Here is a 15,954-nt window from a genome sequence, read left to right on the forward strand (position 1 = left end):
AGGCGGAGCCGAGCGGGGCGTCAGAGGCCGAGGCCGAGGCCGAGACGGGGCCGGGCGGGGCTTCCCTGGCGGCCGCCTCCGCCTCCCCGGGCCGGCTGGATCCTGTCAGCGGCGGCGATGGGGGCCCGGCGACGGCGCGCCTGAGGTGACGCGGGCCGCCTGGGCGGGGGAGCGAGGCGCGCCGGAGCAGGAGGCGCAGCGGCGCTGCCCGGCCGGGCCGCTGGCTGCCGAGCCGGGAGGAGAAGGGCCTGAGCCGGCTCCCCTCAAGCCCTCCGTCCCTCGAAGCCTCCCCGCGCCCCGCCCTTCGCTTCCCCCGCAGCCTCGCCTCGCCTCGCCTCGCCTCCCGGCCTGGCCCTTCCAGCAGCATCCTCCCCGCCCGGTCGTTATACTTTCCTTTCGATCAAGCAGCAGCTCCCCTTTCCTCTTTTCCACTTAGCAGTTTTCTTCACAGTTCGCTCCCCTCCCTTTTCATCTGTATCCTTTCCCACTAATTTCTTCTTCTAGCAACCCAGAAGAAGAAATAAGAAGAACCCGCCCGCCCTTTCCATTTTTAAACATCCTCCTTTCCTCTCAATTGCTTTTATTTTTCTCCTTTTCTTTTGCAGCCTGATCCGAAGCACGGTTCGCCCGAAATAACTTCCATTGATCTCAATGGGGCTTCCCAGGATGTAGGATTGCAGCCTCAGCTTGTGTTCCCATTATTCATTTCCATTCATCTTCGGTCCCTTCTTCCTCGAAAATCTCCCCACGCCTTTCCTCCTTTCCTTTCGCCTTAACCCTTCTCCCTTTTTGATGCCTCCGCCTCCCCCAATCTTCCCTTTCCTCCTCTTCTAAAGACCCCCTTCCTCCCCTATTATGACCTCTTCCTTTCTCCGCTTCCCTTTCTCCTTTTTCACCCCCTCCCCTGTAATCGCTTGATGCCTTAGCCCAGCCCAACCCATCTTCCCTTCCCCTCCAGCTGTGCAGTTGATCCAGTCTGCCTTTGTGTCTGATGGGAAGCAGATGTGCCTGTCGTTGCTGTTGCATGGGATGAAGTCTTGGGATGAAGCCACTCTTTAGTCCCCCTTTTGGGAGTGCCCTCAAAATCTGGTGAGCAGCAGGTGAGCCCTGTGCACTGGGGTGGCTGGAGAATGACATCCTTTCATTATGACAACTTATTTTTTCCCCTCTGCCAAAGTTCGCATCTTTGTGGTATGTTTTTTTTTAATTCTGGGAAGGGAGAAGCTGGGGATGGGGTTTCTTGAAATGGAGGTAGAAGTACATAATTTGTGTTTCTTTGGGGAAAGAGTGTTCTGACAAAATTTACTTCAGTTTCATAGCCATTATTTCCTGCAGTATAACTTTTTTAAACTGCTGAAGGCAAAACTTTTACCTGTGTTGTATTTTGAGCTTTGGAATCGGTGCTCTAAAACAAAGCTTTGTTCGGGAGGCTCTCATTTCTAATGTCGATAACTGTTCAAGAGATGTATATTACAAAATGCATAGAGCATGTGGTCAAATAAATATTTCAGATCCTTGACTATACAGTTGAAGGTTGTGAGTGCAAGTTTTAGTAGACAGCATCATCTAGTGATGAGTCCAATATCTGGCAGCATTGCTGGTCACTTCAGTCTCTCACATCTTCCCGGTAGCAAGTGGTATTCCTTAAGGTTGACAGGCCTTCCTACCTGCTTTAAAGGATTGCCTTTCATCTTGGAACATCCCAGCTCCAAAGCAAGCACTGCTACCCATTATTTTTTAAACTTTTGATCTGTCCACCCTGTTATAGATGCACTTTCACTTTTAAAAAGTAGGCTTCCTTCTCTCCTTTCCAAATATATCTGTTTCTAGCACTAATACTAACATGCACACATATTAAGCCTCATACCCTAAAAACTCTATGGAAACGTCCCTTAAGAGTGGTTGAAATGCATGTCTGTTTTACTGCCACAATGTGCATTAGGAAATATTTTAAAAGTCATTTGTTCAAACCTAGATTTTAAGGTATGTGTCTATTCAAAATAAAAAATAAGAATTGGAGAAATCACAGAGAGATCAAGAATTCTTGTCATGTGTTAGCTTAGTTGCTATTGAGATCCAAGATGACAAAATATATAAAGTAGTTCTAAATGGCTTGTTTGGCCATGTTTACAATACATAAGAAAATATGTCAGGTCTCATGTTTACTTATATGGGGTGTGTGTGTTTTGTACTGTGGCAAGATGTTTCAAGATTCACTGATACCCTTCCAAAAAAAAAAAAGTTGGTGCCTTATTCTGTTTCTAGCAATACAACAGCTTTATTACCCTGTTTTGAGCTAGAATATAATTAGTAACTTGTAGATTATTTTTGGTGTAATTTTACAACTAGATATCTACTTGGTTTTCTGTAAGAACATGTTTTGAAAAGAACTATTTTATTTAAACGTCATTTGGGGATGTTAATAGGACCCTTCTTTTTCCTAATTTTTGTGAACCACCCAGAGAGCTTTGGCTATTGGGCAGTATAGAAATGTAAATAAATAAATAAATAAATAAATAAATAAATTTTTCAATGGGATTGTGGTAAATGCCTATCAAGGATCTTTATCTTGGTTGAATTACTGCACAGTAATGAAGCTAAAGATATTTCTGTAGAGAGGAACAAATTGGAAGGGTCTGGGGGCACTCAGAGTGGCCAGTCTCTCAGCCAGTTCTCATTGCACACTTCCTTCCCCTACCCCTTTATTTTTATTTGTTCCAGTTTGGGGATATTGTTGTTGGTGCTTGCATTTCCAAACAGCAGTTGAGGTGGTGCCCATCTGCTTGCTTTATCTATCTTTATCCTCACCCCTCTTGCCTTTGGTTTCTTGGGATCAAATAATTGTGGGTTTGCTGACCTAGTGCCATGGATGGATTTTGGTTACCATTAAGGACAGCAGGGTGAGAGATGGAGATCTGATCCAGGCCCCTGTGAAATAAATAGACGCTGCAGAAGAGTGATGCTCTTGTCCAGCTCCAATTCATTTGAATGACGCTTGCCCCATATTAAAAGCACAGTCTTCCCCAATCTGGTCCACAACCCCCAGAAAGCTGAATTAGCATATGAAGAGATGTCATTTGGATTTTCTGCCTCTGGGACCAAAGTGTATTTGGCTGGCCCAGATCAGTACATTTCACTCTTCTTATACCTACACACTAATGAATGACATAAAGCAACTTCCTTGCATTATGTGATCATTCCCCCCATCAGCGGACAATCTTGGCAAGTGTTTCCATGGATGGATACACTTGCAAACATCATGAGAGAATGCCTCATACGTCCCCTAGTGATCCCTAGAATCCAATTTCTTGCTTTTGAGTCATTCACACAACTAACTTGCCCATATATCCAGGCATATGAATAAGGGTCTCTAAAGCTCCTTTACTGAAGCAGTTTAGCTGGATTTTGCTGGACCACATTAATAGCTTGGTTAGGGCACAATCCTATGCATGTTTAGACAGAGAAAAGGCCTACAGCTCCCAGCATGCCCCAGCCAGCCAACCAAGCTGGGGCATACTGGGAGTTGTAGGCTTTTGTTTTGTATAAGCATGCATAGGATTGTGCCCTTACTCTCCAAACCTGAAAATATGACATTAACACATTCCTCTCCAGTTCTATTGGAACAGTGTTAGTCTGTTAGTTTCTCTTTGCTGAATAGTTCTTATATAAGAGATTTACTATATATAAGTGCATGTAAATCTCTGCAGAGCTAGGACAACCAATAAAAAAATGATCATAGACAGGTGTACTGTAGTGTGTACCTGCTTTAAAATACAAGCAACCTTTGAAATTGTATTGTATATGTATTCTTAAGAGAGGAAGGCCTTTGGCATAGGGATACAAAATATCTGAACTCAGAAGAGAGCATCCTCTTATAATTCCTTCAAATGAAGCTAGTTTTTAATTTTATTAGTCAAAAATTGCTCCCAGGCAGAAACCTTTAAAAACAACATTGAAACTACTTTTCACAACAGTCTTGCTTATAGCATACAGTGTGAATTTGTCTCCCTGAGTGCTGTAACAGATTTCTTCTGATTTTTTTTTGTGTATTTGCAACTTAATCTAAGATAAATCCATAACCTGGGTTGTGAAGGGAGGAGTGGCCAAAAGAAGAGTGCTTCTGAGTAGCACCTTTTGGTGACTGTTTGGGTTCTTAGACTAAATCAGTCTGGGATAGCAAATATAATTTTGCTTGTAAGCACATAAGAGCCATGCTGGATAAGACCAAGGCTCCATCTAATCCTGCATTCTGTTCACACAGTGGCCAGCCAGCTGCCCACAGGAAACCCACAAGCAGGACATGAGTGCAACAGCACCTTCCCACCCATGTTTCCCAGCTACTGGTGTACATGAGCATACTGCCTCTGATACTGGAGGTAGCACATAGCCATCAGGACTAGTAGCCACTGACAGCCTTCTCCTCCAAGAATTTGTAACTTCCTTTCATGTGGTTACAATGTATTCATTTCCACTATTATGTATTACAGGGGATAGAATTTCTCTCTCCAGGAAAATGGAGGTTTACAGATTCTCTTGTCTTAACTATCAGTCATTTGGGGCACAATCCTATGCATGTTTAGACAGAAAAAAGTCCTGCAACTCCCAGCAACTCCCTACAACTCCCAACTCTGTCTAAATATACACAGGATTGTGCCCTTAGTCTTACAGGAAGAGCATTGGCCTGGGCCCCTTACCTCTGTTCAGACATCATATAGGTCCCAAAATAACTGGTTTCACCCTTCACCAATCTTCTGCCTTCATGGGTTTGGTGTGGGGAAGGTTCAGGCAAATATCTCCTGCAGACTTTCTCCCATAGGAGAAACTAGGGAGTCACCAGCTTTAAGTGGAATGAAAGGGAACGATGTAGATTTCCATGCTTCCATAAGATAAGAGTTCAGTGATATTGTAGCCAGGAGAAGAGGCAGTCCTGTGTCAAGGAACAATGGGTCAAACTCCTCCACAGTATTTTTCATGCTTTGATGACTTCCCTTGTGGCAGTATCGTATGGCCCAAAAGGAACTTTTCATTCCATTGTCTGTGTGTGGGTGCTGGCTGCATGTTTAAGTGTTCTGTCAAATGCAAAGTGCTTTTAAAATGCTTTCAGTGTGCCCACTAATTTGTGCATGGAAGATGTGAGTATCTGCCTATGTCACATCTGCTCAGTTTTTGTGAAAATAAAGCCTACAGAGCAGATGCTCATAACTTGCTTACCAAATAGCTCACTCCGTTAACATTGCCCTCTGGGTGAAAATATACTTAATATCTATGTTACCTTTCATTTTTGTCTGTATTGCTGGCATTAGTGGATATAAAGCTATGGACATTTATTTAGTTAAAATGCCCTTGGGGTATGAAGAGGTAGTTAAAGCTTGGTTGGGTAGTGGGGTGGAGTTGGATGGAAAGGAAAACAAGCTAAAACATGGGATTAAGCAAGACTGTGCTGATGGCATGAATCCAATTTATGTGAGTGTTCCTCTAAACCAAGCATGATTGGGAATTTTCTGTCATCAAACTGTGTTGTTAAAATGCAAGTGGCCTTACTTTTAAGTTGCTGAGGTTACACTGGCAATCGTGTACTTGTAGTATTTTGTATTTGCGTAAGATTACTTTATCGTGGGCTTGTTTTTTGTTTTAATGTAGGATAAGGTTTCTCTAGCCTTATATAGTGCTGGTTAAATGTAACATTTAATATACAGCCCCATTCTCTTGCTTGTTCACTGACTGAAAAGGAGAAGAGAATGTCTGAGAAATCAGGATACATACCTACGGAGAATAGGGCAGAGAGTTTCTCAGTAGCAATATTATGGGGAGTAAATATAATGTGAGAATAGATTAATTAAATGGAAAGAGGTACTGAGAGCTTTGTTCTTTGATCATCTCAGTCACTTTAATAAGGGAGAAAGTGGGGCTCAGGGAGGAAGGAATGTACAGTTTTGATGCTAAATCACTGCTCAGGTCAGATGGAAAGATGGCTTTGGTGGAACCCGCCTCCCCGAACTATACACAAGCTTCTTCTTCTTTATCTGGGAAAACCCAAATTTATTATTTTTTAGTTTATTTATTTGCTTTATACCCCACCTTTCTATCAAAAATGGTATGCAAGGCAGCTGATTTCAATTTGTGATTTCAGTTATATGTTTGGAGAATACTTTGTGTCTTAGAATTCTGTGAAGACTACAGCATAAGTAAGATAATGCCTTTCTGTAGAACAACATTCATTGTGGAGATGGAGATTTTATGCTTTTGACTTATAGTCTACCCTATCACAAAATATCAAGGTGGAAAACAAGCTGTTCGTTTAAACAAATATTTACCAGTAGTGGCATGGACACTATAATTAATGCAGCTTTACAGATGAGGCATCAGATCTGTGTCTCAATCATCCACCGGTTTAGAGATTAGCAAGCAGAATTTTCTGTAGTATTTTTTTTTCTTGATCTCTCAGTGGCTTTTGAGATACCATAATTATTTTTTTAATGTTTATAAAATTGTAGCCTTCTTCCAAAAATGGCATTCATAGCACTTTACACCAATCTTAAAAAGAACCACCATAAAAATCATAGCATAAAATCTAATTAACCCCAGATCAAGGTGAACATCCATCAGCAGGGATTTCTGTAAGGGCCTCCAATGACTATCTGAGCTGTCAGCCAAGTTTCTACAGAGGAAGGCAGTCATAGAATCATAGACTAGAAGGGTTCTAAGGGGCCTATAAGACAATATGCCCCTTCAACCCCCTTGCTCAATGCAAGAATCTAAGTCAAAGCATCCTTGATAAGTGGTTGTCCAGGTTCATCTGGATGCCTCCAGTGTGGGACAGCCCACCACCTCCCCAGGTAATTGGTTCCATTGTCGTATTGCTTTAACAGTCAGGAAGTTTGTCCTGATGTTCAGCCAGAATCTGGCTTCCTGTCACTTGAGCCCATTATTTTGTGTCCTGCATTCTGGGATGATCAAAAAGAGATCCTGGCCTTCCTCTCTGTGACAACCTTTCAAGTACTTGAAGAGCGCTATCATATCTCCACTTAGTCTTCTCTTCTCAAAGCTAAACATGCCCAGTTCTTTCAGTCTCTCCTCATAGGGCTTTGTTTCCAGTCCCCTGAACATCTTCGTTGCCCTCCTCTGAACCCTCTCCTTCTTGTCTGCATCCTTCTTAAGGTGGGGCGCTCAGATCTGGACACAGTACTCCAGATGAGGCCTAACCAGTGCTGAGTAGAGGGGAACTAGTACTTCCCGGGATTTGGAAGCTATTGATGCAGCCCAAAATAGCATTTGCCTTTTTTGCAGCTGCATCACATTGTTGGCTCATATTCAGCTTGTGTTCTACAACAGTTCCAAGATCCTCCTTGCTTGTAGTGTTGTTGAGCCAAGTATCCCCCATCTTGTAACTGTGCATTTGGTTTCTTTTTCCTAGGTGCAGAACTTGGCATTTATCCCTATTCAATGTCATTCTGTTATTTTCTGCCCAGCGCTCCAGCCTATCAAGATCACTTTGAATTCTGTTTCTGTCTTGCAGGGTATTAGCTATCCCACCCAATTTTGTGTCATCTGCAAATTTGATAAGTATTCCCTGCACTTCCTCATCCAAGTCATTAAGTACTTTTGCCCCAGACCATTTAAAGCTTTATATATCTAAACCAGAACTTTGTCTGCTCTCCAATACACGCTTACACCCTATTGAAAAAAGTGAAACATAATTCTGAGTAAACATGTATAAGACTTAATTGTTTGAATTGTGCCTAGAAATACACTAAGAGCCAATGAAGATCTTTTACCATCAGTAAAATATGCTCACTGTTGTCTAGGCATATCCCAGACAACAATCTAGCCACTGTTTTCTGAACCACTTGAAATTTCTGAAGACTTTTCAAAGGAAGCTCCATGTAGAACACATTACAGTAATTATGGTATCTTTTGGACCCCCTATGAGAATTAATAGGAGTTAATAGGATGGCTTTCTGCTGGGTTCACTCCCATCTAGGTAGTTGTTTTGGAGGTTTACTCCTCTATAAACCCCTGGGTGTTTTCCTGTGACGTTCCATCCTGTCCCTCCTACTATTTAATATCTATATAAAACTACTGGGCAAAATCATTTGGTGTGCAGCGTCATGAGTTTAATGCAGATGATGCCCTGCTCCATTTTTCATTTAGAAGACAAACAGCATAGAAATAAACTGACAATGATGAAACTCAGCAGCTTCAGTTCTAAGCAAGTGTGTGGAGGCCATGATTCAGTGAATATACAAGATGGAGCTGATGGTGATTTGGACTTCTGAATTGTTCCAGGAGTCAATATCTTTCTGATGATTAACAGCATTTCTGGTTTGATGAACTAAGTTCACAGTCTAGGGCTGCTTCTGGATCTTGGGTCTAATGTCAGAACCACAAGTAGCAGCAATGGTTAGGAACAACTCTCATCCATTCTTCAGTAACTTCCAGGCTTGCCTTTCTGATGTACTCTACAAGACGGGCGGGGGGGGGGTCCATTAGTGTTTGGGAGCTTCAACTGGTACACAGTGCATTCCTGTGGAACCTGCTCCTGTGCTAAACTACACTGGCTACTTGTTGACTTCTAGACCCCACAAAGTGCTGGTTTGAGGCTGTTTCCAACTTTGCTTGGCCACCAGCAGAACAGATGCCATTGGCAGAACAGATTGCCCCTCCCCCACATACACCCAAATTGCTCTGGAGGGTTGGGGGACCCTCCAAACCAGATTTAAAGGGGCACAGGGTTGCAGGGGGGAAGAGGAAAGGACCAAGAAGTCCCCTTGCATGAACAGATGGAACCCTTTGGCTGCATTCACACATAATGCTAAGCCATGGATTATGTTAACAATGGTTTGTTTCTTCAGCCATGAATTGTCTTGTAGATGAGCAAACCACGGGTTGTTTTCCTTATTTCTAGTTTGCGTCTCTCTACCATTTTCCATCCTTCAGAGCTGTTTCATTTTCAGGCTGCTCTTGCTGGGCGCCTTTGTTTCAGGGAGGACAGTAGTACAAACAAACCAGGGATAAGCCACAGTTCTGGGTTCAGACATCACAACAAGCCATGGTTTAAACAAGCCAGACTTCATAGGCCAACAACAACACGTGCATTTTATTTGTGGTTTCTAGCTGGTTAACAAACCATGGCTTGTTTGCAGGGATGGGTTCAGACACAACGGCCTGGTTCGCATGTAACAACAACCCAGAGAATGATCTGGTTTGCATGATGTGAGCTGCAGTGCATGCAGCCACCATTATGAATATGCAACCCCTCATGAGGTTGCAGCGTGCCATCCAAACCCAGCCACCAAGTCATAAAACTTAAGGTTTAAATAACCCATGGTGAGCCTGGTGTGTTGTTCAAACTGGCCCTATGGGTTGTGTATGGGTTGTTATTGAATCATGGGTTGTTGTTATGTGTGAACCCTGCACTATGGTTTAACTATGGGTTGTTAACCACAAACAACCCAGGAAGAGAACTCATGGTTTGTTCTTGGGTTGTGAACTCCGGGTTGTTCGTAATTAACAACCCATAGTTAAACCATAGCGCAGGGTTAACACGTAACAACAACCCACTATTCAATAACAACTCGCGATTCAACATCAACCCATACTCAACCCATACTCTGGGTTGTCATTACATGCGAACTTGGCCACACTCAAGGCTGTCGTTACATGTGAACCAGGTCAATGACAACCAGATTTTAACAAACCACAGCATGGCTTAGCAGAGTACAGAGCCTCCACATGTCTTAAGATCTGAAGAAGAGGCCACATGGGAGGAGTATGGCCTTTGCTATCGTAGTTCCCCCTAAGGAGTCTCTGCTAAGCCCAATCCTACTGTCTTTTGAGATAGGTTTTAAAAAATCTTCCAGTTTTTTAACTTTCTGCCTGATTATTGGTTCGCCCCACCCCCATTTCTAGAGGAGTTGAACTGTTGTTTATGCTGTTTGATACTATGCTTTATTTTTGTGTGATGAGTTACGGCTTGCCTTAAATGTGGCTTATAAATAATGGAATAATAAATAATACAGCATACTTGTTTAAAAATGCCTCAGATAAATTCATGGCACACTATAAAGAATTTACAGTCCCAGTTGTCTTTCTTTTTTATTCGATGGGACTGGCATGGCAAGAGTTCTGAATAAAGACTAAGGCAAACAAAGGCACGTACCATGCATGAATTAAATTTTGAGGAAGGCTTAATTTCTGTAGTGTCTTCTTTTCGCTTCTTTTCTCCTGCAGTACCTAAAAAGCATTTCTATCCATCATGGATAGAAATGCTTTTAGAATTGCTTTCAGTAAAGGAACTGGATTTTATATCATCCTCTTCAATATGTAAAGCCTAGATAGTTCAAGTGCCTTGTGGGCATCCTTAGAAAAAAGAAAAACACTTTTCATTTTAAAAACCAAGTGACAAGAGTACCAAAAGATTCCTAGTCTGTGACTTATGTATTTTTAATTAATTTCTGTCTTGAGAGTGACCTGAAAGTGTCAATATAGAATAGCATCTCTTTAACATCATGCTTATGTGAACTAATATTGAACAAGCATAACATGAATCTTTGAGTATATTATTCTTCTTGACCTCCTTTGTCTCTCTTCTGGAGTTTTTGATCTTGCGTAGTTCACTGACACGAATACAGCATTTGTCCAAAGGACAGGTGATACAAAAAGGGAGTGGGGAAATACGCCTCCCTCCCAGGAATGGTGTTAAACCCAGTCTGCAGTTTGTTTGTCTTAATATGCCATAGAGGAAGCCCTTGATGACCAATTAGGTTAGAACTGTGCCTTGTGGGATTCAAAGCATTATTACCCACAGATCCATTTGTCTGGAAGCACTAAAAGATGGGGAGTGGCTCCAAGAGTTCACCAATGTCTTATTTAAAGAGAGAGAGAGAGAGAGAGAGAGAGAACGAACTAGTGGCTATGAGTATTCCAGTGTGCAGGTAATAAAAACAGCTCCATTGGAAATAGGATCTTTCATGAATGTGCTGATTGGCTCATGCAATCATCATTTCCATTGGGACAGGTTTTGTGAACAGTCCACCACCCTCTTGTTGCTTGGGATGCTTCCAGACAGGGCTTTTATAGTGTCATTGACCTGTGTCACTCATGGAATTTTAGAGGGTCCAGATGATGACAGCTTCCGCTCGGAGCCCTCTCATCACGTCTTCTGTCTTTTGTCCACCACACCTTCTGTGCTATTCCACTATGTCTTCTGTCTTTTTTCTTTACTGCATAAAAGACATTATGATGATGATTTATCGCTTCCCACTGCAAAAAGCAATCTCAAGGCAACTTAACACACACACATAGAAAAATCCACAATTAATATAACAGAATAACAGTACAATCAATATAGACCACAATCAACACAACAATACAAATAAAAAACAATCTAAAAAGGGGCACCTCCAGCAACACCAGACAGGCCGCTTAACAAGATCAGCCTTGGATGGCCTTCTCTCTGTCCCATCAGCAAGGACAGCTAGACTGGTGAGGATGAGGGAGACGGACTTCTCTGTGGTGGCCCCCACTGTGTGGAACTCCCTCCCTAGGGAATTCTGCCATGCCCCCTCTTTAATGAGCTCCCGCCACGCATTAAAAACGTGGTTGTTCAGGCAGGCATTTGGGGTGGGTTAGGGTATTTTTAGAAATATGATGTTTTAATGCAGAATTTTATTGTTTTAAACTGTTTCTATTATTGTACATCGCCCAGAGTAGCTGGGTGACCAGCCAGATGGGCAATTAATAAATTTGATTAATAAATAAAAACAATACCTTATGAAATGTGTTCATCCGCAATATGGAAAAACGCCCCTCGCCCCCTCACAGCCTAGAATGGACACCACAAAAGCAGCCCACAACAATTGTGCCATAACTGCTGGGCAAAGTCTGCCTTTCAGACCTTCCCTAAGAACATCCAGCAGTTTGTACTTTCCCATCTCTATTCCTGCTTTTCCTGATAGTAGTTAGAAGTTTGGGGAATTACAAGCTCTCACATATCCCTAGGGAAGGTGGGGAAAGGCTATGAACCCCCTGGCTGTGATGTTTCTTGCCTTGTAAGAGACCAAGGAAGGTTGGGCTAGGCCTGTATGGAAAGCAGGACTGCATGCTTGGTCTCTTCTACGTGTACTCATAGCTTAAGTTCTGTGTTTTCTGTTTTCATAGACACATCTAAGAAGCACCTGATGGTTGCTTTCTGTGGTAGAAACTGGGAGACGAGGATTTGGCAACGTTAGTCTTGAAACTTTTACAAAGCCTGTCACATCAAAGCATGGCAGAAAATAAAGAAAGGAATCCTAAAAACACAGATGTGAGACCTAAAACCAGTCGGAGCAGAAGTGCAGACAGAAAAGATGGATATGTATGGAGTGGAAAGAAGCTTTCTTGGTCCAAAAGGAGTGAGAGCAGTTCTGATGCTGAAACAGCAAGCACCTCCGGAAAATCCACGCTTAGTTTAAAGACCCAGGAGAGGAAACACAGCTGTTCCTCCACTGAGCTGGACTTGGAACATTCATGTGGCCACAGATTCCTAGGCCGTTCTCTTAAACAGAAACTGCAGGATGCTGTGGGACAGTGTTTTCCTATAAAGAATTGCAGCAGTTGGCATTCTTCGGTGCTTCCATCAAAGAGAAAAATACGTATCAGTGAGCTCATGCTGGACAAGTGCCCTTTTCCACCACGATCTGAACTAGCCTTTCGGTGGCATTTAATCAAACGGCACACTGCCCCTGTAAAGCAAAGATCTGGAAGTTGGCTGAGTATGGAGTCACCGCAAGTCGAAGGGAAAGATGGAGAACGCAGGGATGTTGAGAGTGCAGATGGAGGAGGGTCAGCTGTTTTGCAGGCATGTAACGTTAGTGACAGTGCTTCCTGTAGATGTGAACCTCAGGGTGAATCTGCCACAGGTAAGCAGCTAAAGAACAGCAGAGCAGAAAGCGACATGGACTCCGATGATGAAGTGGTGACACTTTGTACTAGCTCTAGGAAGAGAAACAAGCCACGATGGGAAACGGATGATGAGCTGCTGCAGCTGGAAACGCCTCCTAAGTATCACACCCAGATTGACTATGTTCATTGTCTTGTCCCTGACCTCCTTCAGATCAATAATAATCCATGCTACTGGGGAGTGATGGATAAATATGCTGCAGAAGCACTTCTAGACGGAAAGCCAGAGGGAACTTTTTTGTTACGAGACTCTGCACAGGAAGATTACTTGTTCTCTGTTAGTTTTAGGCGTTACAGTCGTTCCCTTCATGCCAGAATTGAGCAGTGGAATCACAACTTCAGCTTTGATGCTCATGACCCCTGTGTCTTCCATTCTCCTGACATTACAGGACTCTTAGAACATTACAAAGATCCAAGCTCTTGTATGTTCTTTGAGCCACTTCTCTCTACTCCCTTAAACAGGACTTTCCCTTTTTCTCTTCAACATATATGCAGGACAGTTATCTGTAACTGTACAACTTACGATGGCATAGATGCCCTTCCTATTCCTCCATCTGTGAAATTATATTTGAAAGAATATCATTATAAGTCTAAAGTTAGAGTCCTCAGGATTGATGTACCAGAGCAACAAGCCTAGGAGCATTTTGGAAGACATTTCTGGTTGTTTGTTAGCATTCTGGGAGGGTCTGGTTTTTTTCTCTCTATTTTTCTTCCTGCAAAATTATTTATAATCCAAACTGAACTCTGCCTGAGCCTTATGATCCAAATAGATTTTTACTCCCCTGCCCCACTGGGTAGATTTCTTTGTGAAGACACAATATCTGTGGTTTTACTGGTACTAATACTCTATAGGGTTTTATGGAATTTCAAGTAAGTTTTTTTAAGTTTTCACTCAAGCCTAACCTTTTTAGATTTGAATATAAGTCAAAATGGAATTTGACTTGCCTTTTATAAACTGTGAATTATATGCGGTACAGGCATGTTTGAAACACTGTATGCAATGGTTCCTCAAGAGTGACTAATTTGTATTTTATACCTTTCTTTGAAAATTAGTACTTTGTCCTCTCTATAAAAAAGTAAAATTAATAAGTCTATTTATGCTGCTGCTGCTACTGTGTGGGTTCTTAATATCTTTTTATATGAGTGCGATTGTTTGTCTTTTGAGATTCCGTGTGACAACAATCTGGTATTTGGCACAATAATTTAGTTTTTTTATCATTTTTTTAAGTTGTGTGCATATGCCTAGTTTGGGGATATCTAATGAGAATCTGGAAATGAACATTCACCATATTAAGGATTATTGGTGAGAAGTTAGTACCTGTCTTACCAGGAACTAAGAGCGCAGTCCTATTGATTGCACCTTTGGTGATTGAAAGCCCCCAAACCTGGAGGCTTCTGATCATCTAATGCAAGGCGGGAGCAGCAGGAAACTCCCCCTTGTTCCCCTCTCCAAAGTCACTTTCCTGACCTTGGAGGCCAGCTGCCATGGTGGTTTCCATACAGGGGGGCAGGGGAGTCCAATCTCTGACTCGCCCTTCCAAGGACAGAGCGCTGCCTCCAGCCTTGGAGGGGGGAATCTCCAGTATCTTATGGCCCCTCAGACAATGTCTAGGAGCCATAGGATTGCTCCCTAAGTCTTGGAGCACTAGTCAGGATGGGACCTTGGTTTGGATGCAGACTGCACCAGTTATTGGCCACACTAGCTGGTGCCCTTTCACGCATGCCCAACAGATTGGCTTCTGGGTAATGGTGCCCTCAAAAAGTCCTCTCTGACATTATCACTCCCTTCTCATTACTCCACCCCCAACACTTCCCAAGTCTAACCTTAGCCCACCTATTTTGAGGTTATGATTGCAGCAACCTTCTCCTTTCCCCAAAAGCATGGACAGTCCCTGGCCTGACAAATTTGCTAAGCTCCAATCCTTTATGCCCTATTGCAGACAATGGGGTTCCTCATGAGTACAGGGATGAATGCGTTTTTAAGATGAAGATTGTAGGAAAAACACCATCCTCTTTCATGCATGAGTCTTTGAACAAAAAGTATAAATTGAACTGTGGATGCACTTTGTCGTGCATCTCAAGGACAACACTATGCTCCCTCAGGACTAAGAAGTGGATTATGAGGCTTTTTCTTCCAGTGCTATTTTAAAATTGCTTTAGAACTCCAGAGGTCAGTCTGACTAAACTAGTAGGGGCATTGATCCTTGTGCTCCATATATCAGTCACTGTTCTTTGTGTGTAGAAATGTATGAACGAAATTTATGAAATTTTGTGTCCATTCTCAACGCACACTTTTTAGCATCGCTTCCCCCATCCATCACTTCTTTCCATTTCAGTCACTGTGTTTTATTGATAAAACCACCTACTTTTGTTCATAAAAGTACCTACTTAACAATAGCAATAAGAATTATCTTTTTAATCCAGCTTTTTTTCTTCTTCCCTGCTCCACATTTATCTTTTTTACTTCAGAATAATTGTTAAAAAAAATAATATTTTTTAAAAATCACTTAAAATATTCTCAAGATAACATCTATCTGGTCCTATTCCTGTGATAATCTCCGTTTGCTTTTATCTAGATGTTGCAGTTATTCTTGATCTCCTCCTAATTGCTTTCTATTGATATTTGCTTCTCTTTTACTACTCTGTGTGCCAGAGAGGGGTACCCTCATCTTTCTTTGCAATGAAAAAGAAGAAACACGGTGTTTGACAAAGTCACTGTTACCATCTGTCTGTTCAGGTGCACAGTAACCATTACTCTGAATCCCAAAGGGCTCTGTTCATATAAAAAAGGGTGTCAGCCAGCAATGCACTTTATTTGGAAGTCACATCACTGGCTCGACCTCACATTCTCTGATCATGGGAGAATACGAGCTTGGTGCGAACAAAAAGGATAGCTAGAAAGCCATTCTTAGCGGCTTCCTTATGGGCTCCATCAAAGCTGAGGTTCTCCTAGAGGCAATATTAGGACCACTTCATACACTGTGAAAAAGATGTTTGCCGTGTACCCATTGTGAG

The 15,954-nt window shown here is 42.4% G+C and overlaps 1 protein-coding gene across 2 annotated transcripts; it reads left to right on the forward strand.

Moving 5' to 3' along the window:
• The first annotated feature begins 4 nt into the window (after nucleotides 1–4).
• On the forward strand, nucleotides 5–14,038 carry SOCS4 (suppressor of cytokine signaling 4). Of its 2 annotated transcripts, XM_084835104.1 has the most exons (3): nucleotides 5–145; nucleotides 959–1,100; nucleotides 12,160–14,038. In XM_084835104.1, exon 3 carries the CDS (start codon nucleotides 12,266–12,268, stop codon nucleotides 13,574–13,576), a length of 1,311 nt encoding a protein of 436 aa, XP_084691230.1. In that variant the 5' UTR covers nucleotides 5–145; nucleotides 959–1,100; nucleotides 12,160–12,265; the 3' UTR covers nucleotides 13,577–14,038. The 2 variants fall into 2 exon arrangements, with proteins under 2 accessions (XP_084691230.1, XP_084691228.1); XM_084835102.1 differs by lacking the exon at nucleotides 5–145 and having other exon boundaries at nucleotides 174–1,089.
• The last annotated feature ends 1,916 nt before the right edge of the window (nucleotides 14,039–15,954 follow it).

This window comes from Heloderma suspectum, chromosome 1, assembly GCF_057233095.1.
Source record: "Heloderma suspectum isolate Gila_16-S chromosome 1, 16-S_ref, whole genome shotgun sequence".
Taxonomy (NCBI): Eukaryota; Metazoa; Chordata; class Lepidosauria; order Squamata; family Helodermatidae; genus Heloderma; species Heloderma suspectum.

Bases quoted from the DNA above. Each gene is read 5' to 3' on its own strand.
- SOCS4 (XM_084835104.1), top strand. From the start codon at position 12,266: ATGGCAGAAAATAAAGAAAGGAATCCTAAAAACACAGATGTGAGACCT.